General features: G+C 42.1%; 1 protein-coding gene across 4 annotated transcripts in view; it reads left to right on the forward strand.

The window, feature by feature from the left end:
* LOC112231003 (regulator of G-protein signaling 3) overlaps positions 1-11,176 on the forward strand; it is a 256,295-nt gene that overhangs the window by 85,893 nt on the left and 159,226 nt on the right. For all 4 annotated transcript variants that reach the window (XM_042311668.1, XM_042311670.1, XM_042311669.1 and 1 more), the window contains one exon: positions 22-133. In XM_042311668.1, coding sequence (XP_042167602.1) covers positions 22-133 — 112 coding nt within the window. The remainder of the gene's footprint in view (positions 1-21; positions 134-11,176) is intronic.

Raw genomic sequence — 11,176 nt, forward strand, 5'->3', positions numbered from 1 at the left:
TCTCTCTCTCTCTCTCTCTAGGTGACAGTGTTCATCTATACAGACCTGATGCTTGTGACCAGAGAGGATGAACCAGGGAGATGTAATGTCCTACAGAACCCTCTATTCCTCAGACAACTACGGCTACAGGACGGTCAGTGTTTCAACCCTTACACACAAACCTTAGACATGGCCCTGATGCTATTGGACATGATCCCAACTCCTTGAACCCCTTTATTACCCTGTTCAGCTTTGACGGCCAATGTATCAACCCCATAGGCCTAACCCTGTTGACCTGACCCCTTTGTAGACTTAAAGGGATCCTTCGGGATTTTGGCAACGAAGCCTTTTATCTACTTCCCCACAGTCAGATGGACTCATGGATAAAAATTTTATGTCTCTGCATCCAGTATGAAAGAAGTTAGAGATAATGCTAACTAGCATTAGCACAATGACTGGAAGTCTATGGTATCTACTAGCAGTTACTATAGACTGCCCGTCATTGCTCTAACGCTAGTTAGCAAAAGAAGTGGACTTGTTGGACTTGTTGAAAAGGTGGCATCCTATGATGGTGCCATGTTGAAAGTCACTGAGCTCTTCAGTAAGGCCATTCTATTGCCAATGTAACTATGGAGATTGCAAGGCTGTGTGATTGGTTTTATACACCTGGCAGCAATGGGTGTAGCTGAAATAACCAAATCCATTAAGTTAATGGAGTGTCCACATATTTTTGGCAATGTAGTGTATGTACAGTCATCTAAATGAACAAATGCCATGTTATTTTTATCGTCCACTAATAGTGAGTTAGACTTCCAGTGGGATATTTAGGCTGAATGTGAGCCAAACCCCGGAGCTTTGTCTTTCTGTTTCTCAGCTATATAAACACTCCACTGAGTTGGTACTTCTCATAGAATAGTTTGACCCACAGTATAACAAAGCACTACAAGTCAAATAAATACCTCTTACTGTAATTGCCTGTGTGTATAATGTAGAGAGGATATGGAGAGGGCCGGGGTTACAGTAGGCCAGACCTGGCTGGGTGCTAGTGAGGGCCTCTCTGTGTGTGTGTGTGTGTGTGTGTGTGTGTGTGTATGCATATACACATTCATATCCACACAAAAGTGAAATCTGTTGATGTACCCAGGCATCAGGTGGCAGACAGTCCAGTCATATCGGTCAGCTGTGGTTGGACAGTGTGGAGCCCAAACTGAATCACAATATTCTCAGGTCTCTGTGTTCTGTCCTGCTCCTTCACTGCAACTATATACTGTAGGTTCTGTGATGCACTTTAGAAAGCCCATCTATCACTTTTTATGTCTCGCCCTCAGCTCTCTTTACAGTTTTTCTCAATTGTTACAACACAATTTCTGAAACCTTGCTCCATTTCCTGAAAACATTAAACACAAAACCTCATCTTCAAGCACTATTTACATAACCTCGGACTCCTCTTGCAAAATGAAACATTCGCCTCAAAACAGTTTTACCTGTGTTCAAAATCAAACACTGCCCTCAAATCATACACAACGTGATCAAAATGATATACACTCTCAAGCAGTCAGTAAACAATACACCGAAAAATAGAAAACACATTGTTCAAAACATACAATCCTCAGGGAGAAGTACATTTTTAATCTAAAATAATATTCATATTTTTCCGTCATTGTCTTTTGATTAATGAAAACAGGTTCTATCATAGTAGCTCAAAATTGATCAGAAATTACTACTCTGCTTTGCTCTTTGTCATTTAGTTTTTTGTTCTTCCTCCTCCTTGTACCCCTATTTTTACAGTACTGTACCCTGCATCTCACAAACTTGTCTCTGTGATACTGTTATTATTGTTCTTTGTTGATATGAACCTGCAACCAGTCAAAATCTATTGAGCAGTCAGTACTGTTAGTTTTTCTCAGTCGCTTTGGTGCACTTTTCACATCATCCCTAACATGTGCAAAATAATAAGTGCATTTCTCAGAACAATTTGTTCAAACTGCAATATACAATAGATATGTTTCTAAAGCTAGTCAGTCACTAAAAATCCTTAGTACATCTCTCAAAAGTAAATATTCATGCCAATGATCATGTCAGTGTCATCAGAATGATAAGTCATTGAGTCATTGTTCACGAACAAGGTCGTCAAAATGTTTAGGCATGTTGTCAATGTAACTGTGTACTTTGACAGTATTACCTGATGTAAACTTAGGCTACAGTTTGGATGACAGTTACTGTATTGAAAGTGCACAAGGCTGCACTTCTATGGCATATATCAATTTCAACAGTACTATTTACATATTAATGTATGTGGGTTGTTGATTGAAAGAGACTGGACAACCCAAAGGGGCACAAAGGAAAAAAAACTAAATTAGAAAGAAACACAGGAAACCATCCCTAAGGCACAACTTTGCCCGCAGCACTGTTGTGCTGTCTCTACACATCCAGACGTTCCTGTCTGTCGGCCCACATATTCTCATCCACATCACACCGGATATTTTCCCTTCCAATGCAACGTGGAAAGAATCTTTTGGAATACCTTATCCATCCTCTGCAGGCGTCTACTGTGATGTCCTCACATGCTGCATCCATTGCAGCCAGCAGGGTCATCTGTGTGTGTGGCTGACGATCGTACACCTTCCACCTCCATGCTGAAAATAACTCCTCAATTGGGTTAAGGAATGGTGAATAAGATGGGAGGAATTCTATGAGCATCCTCGGGTGGGTCACAAACCATTGCCTTATGATGTTTGATCGATGGAAACTCACATTATCACAAATGACCACATACTTTGGCAAATCCTCTCTAAACAGACCACACTCATCATCAGGGATCAGAGCCCTGAAGAGAGTCTCTAAAAAGTTGAGTAGATGCTGAGTGTTGTATGGCCCTATAAGGGGGATATGGGTTAGGACACCATGCTCCGAAATAGCAGCACACATGGTGATATTTCCTCCCTGTTGGCCTGGCAAATCCACAGTAGCTCTGTGACCGATGATATTCCGACCCCGCCTTCTGCATTTGGTCAGGTTGAAGCCAGCCTCATCCACGTATACAAAGTTGTGAGAGGGTTCACTTGATTCCAACTCCATTATACGCTATATCCCAGAACACACAGTTGAATTTGTTTTGGTAAGGAAGAGTGACATAAAATGTACATATATTGCATGTTCCTTCCACAGCAATGAAAATGTGTGCAGTTTATGCTTACTGTACTATGTATCACTATAAAATGTTTCTGTAAAGTAGTTACATAGATATATGTTTTACCTGTGCATACTGGTACCGTAGCTCCTTAACTCTGTCCTCATTCCTTGGGAATGGTACCCGGTACAGCTGTTTCATACTCATCTGGTTTCTATGCAGCACCCTGTCGATGGTTGAGATGCTAACCGTATGGATGTTTTCAAAGACATCGTTGTCTTCTATAATGGTCCTTTGTATTTCCCTGAGTCTCATGGCGTCCTCTGCCACCGGTTTGAGGTAATCTTGCAGTCCTGTGTGGGGAAAAATGCAGCGATGGATCGCACACTTTCACATGGACAAAAACTATGCGAACACACATTTTACTGTAAAACATACAGGTGGGTGCATGTAAGGGGCAGTATGTATCTGTATAGAGTATATTTCTGTATGCTGTGAAATACAAGTGGACTACTGTATTATGAAGCATTGTAGGAAGTATACAGTATACTGCTTATATACAGTAACAGTGCACTGTACATTGGTGGACATACCTGTTCTCTCTTCGAAACATTTGAACTATTGAGGACACGGTTGATCTCCCAATATTCGGCTGCACCCTTCGACCCGCCTCAGCCATTGTAAGGCCATGATTGACAACATGGTCTACAATAGTGGCCCTTATGTCATCAGATATGCGCCTATGTCCTCTTCTGCCTCTTCCTCTGTTTTGCCTTCCACCACGCATCCTTGCTCCTCTTCTTCCTCCTCTTGGCTGTTGACCCTGTTTGTTTCCTGGTCCATCCATTATTGGAAAATTGCAACTCTGTGTTGTGGTCTGTCTATATACTGTATGCTTGCCACTTGATTCTTCATGAGATGCACCTTTGAGCAATTTAGACAACTGGTTGATTGTTGGTTGAACTAACACTTTACATTCCTTCATGAGTGAGGGTCAATTTCACCTGCACGATTCATCAATTCACATTTTTGTACAAAAGGTCTAATAGAAATGTGTAAAACTATGCTTGACAGTTTATGACAAATAGTTCAACAATTTTGCATGTAATGGTATTTGTATTTGATTGTGGCCACTTGTGTTTACCAGTATGGATGACATGTGCATTAGAGTGCAGAATGTGTTTTGAGAATGAGTTTAGAGTTTTGCTGAAAAGTCCAAGTGAGATCTGCAAATTGTGTTTTACCATGTGAAATGGTTTAGGGTATTGACAACAGACTGCATAATAAGCTAAATGAGTCCAGGCAACTGAGAACTTTGTTCAGCCAATGGGTTTTAGTGTTTTAGCAATTGAGAAAAACTGTAATATCTGCTCTTACTCTACTCCCCCCCCCTCTCTCTATCTCTGTCTTTCTCGTATTTCTCTCTCTCCACTCTCTTTTTCTCCAAATCTACCTATTCTATCTCATCATCCACGCTGTTTTCCTCCATCCTTGCCTGAGGGGACGTGAAGCTCATATGTCATTAAATATGTCATTTCTCACACGTGAAAAAGAAAAGGCCTCACATTCTAGGAGCTCAGATGCAATAATTGAATAACCAACGTTTCGACATAACCAACAAACCTTCGATCTCAACGTAGGCTTTTGGTCCATTCATGTTTATTACATGTCTTATTTAGATCTGTCAATTAACCAATGATAGCAAGCCACACCCGGCCATGATTACAGACACCTGTGTGTCCTTCCAAACTATATTTAAATTAGTGACCCGAAGTGTTTGTCATTATACCCTGATGAAGACAGCTTGTCTGTGGAAACGTTGGTTATTAAATGATTGCATCTGAGCTCCTAGAGTGTGTGGCTCTCCTTTTCTTCTTCTGGTGTTCTACTCCGCTAGCCAGCAACTCGCCTAAACAGGTGTGCGTTTCTTTCACCTCAAGACATCTCACACATGACCAGAGCCATAGCTACATATGAGGACACCGAGGTCCGGACCTCATTTATTAAATAAATAAAAAAATACTGTAAATCATAACATTAATTCGTCGGTGTAGCAAGTTACTGTTGAGGTGTTAGATTATTAGAATACACGAGCTGCCGTTTCGAAATGTGGTTGTGCATCAGCATATTCCCTTTGCTATGTGTCACTCACTGACAGTCACTCAATTAGCCCATCTTATTTAGACTGGTAAATTAGTCTAGTTTTGCCTAGCTATCTTAACTTTTCTTAGTCACTCTCACCCAGATATCATATTACCATGGCTTATGGCTTAAACATTTGTAGAATTGCAGGACATTTGTCATTGAAGTCACTTGCATTATTTCCCATAAAGTAAAGTGAAAATATCAGGTTTTGGCTATGAGATGCTGCTGTTCATTTACCCATTTCATTGGTCTCTTGTGTTTATTAAATAGATCACAATAGGTCCTTAGCAACTTGGGGTAGAAAACCCATCGATTTTCTTCATGATGAAAATAAATTGTGAGGTCATCCCAATGACTGTATATATGAATGGACAAAGCTATCGATCACGTGACACCAGTGGAGACTCAATAGCGCATTGAAGCCAAATGAAGATGGCGTCTCATGAAGACATAACATGCACAGTTTGAGCTACTCTAGGAAGTGATGTTTGTTGCAGGCTATCTCAGTGCTGCAACCTCTCATTGAAAAACTCAAGTTGAAGGCCGGCTGGGGTACTGCAGGCTGCCATTAGCAAATAAATTATCCTTGTGAATTCTTCTGTGATAGATTTTTTAAATAATCGCTTCAAGGATGTACAACTGGTATATTAGAGGCAATTATTTGTCCCATGATTGTCTTCATATTTTTAAAATGTTATTTACAATAAGATTGACCAAGAAAGATATCAATTTTTCACTATAATGGGGAGGATCATGTTTTCTGCAAACAATGCCTGCAATATTGTGGTCGGCCTTGAACTTCCGTGGCTTCAATGAGAGGGGGCAGTCATTGTCCCCTGGGTCATCCTCACAATTCAAGTCAGTCCTACATGAAAGCAATCCAGTTTGTCCTTCTCTATGCAAACCAATTCTTCAACCCAACTCTCCTTGAATAGTCCAACAAGTGGCAGCTCTCTGAGAGGGCTTTCCCTACGGTGCCATTCTCATATGAAGACTTTCCCTATAAGTCCAACATTTTGATGGAGAAATAGGCCAGGGACTAAAATGTTGTGGCAACCCTAATAAAAGAAAAAGATTTTCCTGAGTTTCAGTTCATATAATGAAATTCATCCATTTAAATACATTCATTAGGCTCTAGTCTATGGGTTTCACATGACTGGGAATACAGATATGCAGCTGGTGGTCACAGATACCTTTTAAAAAAAGGCAGGGAGGTGGATCAGAAAACCAGTCAGTATCTGGTGTGACCACCATTTGCCTCATGCAGCTCATCTCCTTCGCATAGAGTTGATCAGGCTGTTGATTGTGGCCTGTTGAATGTTGTCCCACTCCTCTTCAATGGCTGTGTGAAGTTGTTGGATATTGGCGAGAACTGGAACAAACTGTCGTACACGTCAATCCGGAGCATCCAAAACATGCTCAATGGGTGACATGTCTGGTGAGTATGCAGGTCATGGAAGAACTGGGACATTTTCAGCTTCCAGGAATTGTTTACAGATTCTTGCAACATGGGGCTGTGTATTATCATGACGTGATGGCGGCGGATGAATGGCACGACAATTGGTCTCAGGATCTCGTCACGGTATCTCTGTGCATTCAAATTGCGTTAAATAAACTGCAATTATGTTCGTTGTCCTTAGCTTATGCCTGCCCATACCATAACTCCACCGCCACTCTGTGGCACTCCGTTCACAATGTTGACATCATCAAACCGCTCGCTCACATGACGCCATACACGCTGTCTGCCATCGAAACCGGGTTTCATCCGTGGAGAACACACTTCTCCAGCGTGCCAGTGGTGAAGGTGAGCATTTCCCCACTGAAATCAGTTCTTACGCCAAACTGCAGTCAGGTCACATCCCCGGTGAAGACAACAAGCATGCAGATGAGCTTCCCTGAGATGGTTTCTGACAGTTTGTGCAGAAATTCTTTAATTGTGCAAACCCACAGTTTCATCAGCTATCCGGGTGGCTTGTCTCAGACGATCCCTCAGGAGAAGAAGCCGGATGTGGAGGTCCAGGGCTGGCATGGTTACACATTGTATGTACTGTCAAATTCTCTAAAACGATTTATGGTAGAGAAATTAACATTCAATTCTCTGGCAACAGCTCTGGTGAACATTCCTGCAGTCACGCACGCTCCCTCAAAACTTGAGACATCTGTGACATTGTGTTTCAAAATTACACATTTTATTGTCCCCAGCACAAGGTGCAACTGTGTAAGGATCATGCTGTTTTATCAGCTTCTTGATATGCCACACCTGTCAGGTGTTTGGATTATCTTGGCAAAGGAGAAACAGGGACAGGGATGTAAACAAAGTTGTGCAAAACAATTGAGAGAAATAAACTTTTTGTGCATATGGAACATTTCTGGGATATTTTATTTCAGCTCATGAGACATGGGACTAACGCTTTACATGTTGCGTTTATATTTTAGTTCAGTATAATTGTATACTGGCAGTCATATTTTTAAATAAGATTGTTAGAAAACTGCTGTGATTAGGGATGTTTACCATTAAACCCTACCCTATACCATTACCACCAGTGTGTGTTTGGGTCTTTTATAATTGAAGACCGTTACATACCATAACATTGATACCATTATAACAGATGTAGCTTAATGGTTAGCTTGTTAACCTAAAATGGTAAGTAATAGTAACAGTAATTAATCCAGACCTTATTTGAAGGGAATTAACTACACGCATAGATGCCATTTCCTGGACACAGATTAACCGTAACAGAAGGACAAACTGAATTGCTTTCATGGAGGACTGGTTTGAATTTTGAAGATGGCCACAGCACACACAGCTATTGGATTTCTACGAAAGTTGCAAAGGAAATCTTTATAAAATTCCCATCCCCCTTTCTGTCTGTCTCTCTCTCTATTCTTTAAATTTGACTTATTCCCTCCGAAATATAATATTAAAAAAGTTCTACCATTCAACAGTCCAGTATATGGCCACCTTCTGTGACATATGAAGTGAGCTAATGGTCAGGCTAGGGAGAGGTTAGCATATGTATTTAACCCCACAGATGACAACATTTTACATTACATTTGCTAATGTCCTGGCCAATGAGACCCAGAGCACAGAAGGGGGATATAGGGATATAGAGGTCTATCCTTCCTTCTCAGATGGGTCACTCTCTGCACTGTGGTGCACCTCCACCACAGCGGATTAGGAAGTCATCAGTGGGTTAGGAGGGGTGTGTGTTTGGGAAGGGGGGCGTACAAGGAGGGTGCATCTCCACCCCACCTGTCATTGTTATTTTAGTACGGTAGGCCACTCAGGAAATAGGCTCCGGGGACTGTGTTTGTTCCAACGAGGGTGGTGTGTGTGTGAGTGAGTGAGTGAGTGAGTGAGTGAGTGAGTGAGTGAGTGAGTGAGTGAGTGAGTGAGTGGGGTGGTAGTGGGACAGGGGGTTTCCTGTGACCGTGTCATCTCCTATAGAGACAAGGTTGTGGAGTGTGGAAAGGACAGAAGGCTCTAAGAGAGACCAGTGCACCACAACAGACACAAACTACACCCATGCACACTGTTGGGTGTACGTGTAGAGCACAGGGACATCAAGAAAAAGATTTGTCATTTGGAAAACATCACATAAAAAAGGCCTGTTGCGACACCCTATATAGCATCTATAGCATTTTTTGGGGCCTTATAAAGGCAGTATGAAGGCTTCCTTAAGGTTTACAAGTTATACTTTGTTAAAGTATGACTAGAATTGTCCTAGTATCACCAATCACCACAGTAGTATCAGGCTGTCATTGGCCATAAATGCTGTGATCCAAGTCCTTGGGTGCAGTAGATGTCTTGATGTTACTCAGATGACTCTCCTGCATCTGTGAAAACAAATGCAAGAGTGACCTCTGCTGTTGAGTTGTGAGAATCACAAGCATTCTGATCTGGTTCCGCGAATTTGAGATTGCAGTGAGGAGATACAGTATTCTTTGGGCGCCAACCTGACAAATGTGTGTTTGAGCGAAGTGAATTGAACATCTTACAATACAAAGTGATGAGATGAGTTGTGAATGGTGGGAGAGATTTTAGATGAAATAACTGTAAACTGTATGGACATGCATGTAGGGAGAAATGGAGGTCGTTGGTCGTCAGGAAATCTTGAGTGCCTTGCTATTTTACAGAACATGTTACTTAGTCAGTAAATATTGTGCTGAAGCTGTGATACCAACGTTGGCGTAGGATCAGAAATGTGTTTTTGTTCAATATCTTGACAGGTCTGTAGACCGTGATTCATGTCAAATCAATAACCCTTTACGATTACCTCTTAATGGATGTATTTGTCATAGTCAGTCAGAAAATACATTCAGATTCTTTCTACTGTTGGTTATTCGTGTAATGAATACATTTAACGGTGGCACTATTTATGGTTGACCAATATGGATGCTCATTATTGCAGTAATTAGAGTGATCGTAACAGTATTGTACCAGTATAGTAATAGTACAGTTGTAATTAAGCAATATGGCCTGATGGAATGGGGTATATTGGGGGTGTGGTATCGGCCAATATACCACAGCTAAGGGATGTTCTTTCCTGTAATCAGCCCTTAGACGTGTTATGTATACCACAAACCTCAGAGGTGCCTTATTGCTATTATAAACTGGTTACCAACATAAATAGAACCGTAAACACGTATTTTTGCGTCATACCCGTGGTATATTGTCTGATATACAAATGGCTGAAATGCTGTTTCAGCCAATTAGCATCCAGGACCCAAACTACAGTTTTATAATATAGTAACACATATTGCACATATTACTGTAGGTATGTCTACAGCGACCCTTGGGGATGGGCATGACCTCGGTAGTGTCAAGGGTGGAATGTGTTCATGTGGTCAGTGTTCCTGTGGGATACAATGCTGCACAGCAGAATCTATATTGGTTCAATATATCTCTGTCTGGAATCTCCCCTGGCAAATGACAATAGAATAGTGTCTGCTACGGCTAGTGCCCTTCCTTATCTCTCTGACCTACACACAAATGCACGGACGCAGGCAGGCAGGCAGGTGCGCACACTTACACATACGCACACACACACACGCACGCACGCACGCAGACTTAGTAAGGCCATAGGCAGTATCCTGCTGCAGTTTCCTCCTTGTTGGACATTGCTGTCACTGTGGTAGACAGTGTAGACAGGTTGACGGCCTGGAGTTAGAGAGGAGCAGACATGAAGGCAGGTGGGCCCATCACACACCATCACAGCCTGTCTCATTCCATTAGGGAAGACACAAGGACTGGGACACACACAACTACAGTCGCACAGATGCGCACTCAGCTCTCACGCACGCACACACACACACACACACACACGCACACACACACGCACACGCACATACACATACACACACAGTTTGTTTAGGCAAAAATCTCTGTCTCACTTCAAAATCCGACGTTTGCCCACAAATGTCACATTTTGAAGGTTATGTTTATGCATGAATTCAGAATGGTTAAGGTACAGTCTTATGGTTTGGGATAGGGTAAAAAAATAGTGCCTAGCACTGGGATTGGACATTTGACACTCGGAGCAGGAGCTTGCGGTTCACGCCTTTCTGCCATCCCCGTCCGCAATGCCTTAGTAAACCGCAATCCTAATTGATGGTAATATTGCTCACCGTTGCCCGTAGTGGATGTTTTTTTAAAGTCATCCCCGATGTCATGGGTACCTGGACGGACGTCGGGTTTCGCCTTGGATCTGGAGCAACCTAGCTGTGTATAGGTGTGGTGGGTGGGAGGTAATGCTGATAACTGTCGAGGCTTACGGATCTTTATTAGCCACTCCTGGCAGCCATTTCTCTTTCCCAGAGCAGATGGAGTGAATAAAGAACTGGTTGGAGGGAGGGAATGGATTGCTCCTGTCTTTCCTTGACCCGAAGTTAATCATAAACCTCAGTCTGGGGCAAAGCCCT

This window comes from Oncorhynchus tshawytscha, linkage group LG33 (assembly GCF_018296145.1).
Source record: "Oncorhynchus tshawytscha isolate Ot180627B linkage group LG33, Otsh_v2.0, whole genome shotgun sequence".
Taxonomy (NCBI): Eukaryota; Metazoa; Chordata; class Actinopteri; order Salmoniformes; family Salmonidae; genus Oncorhynchus; species Oncorhynchus tshawytscha.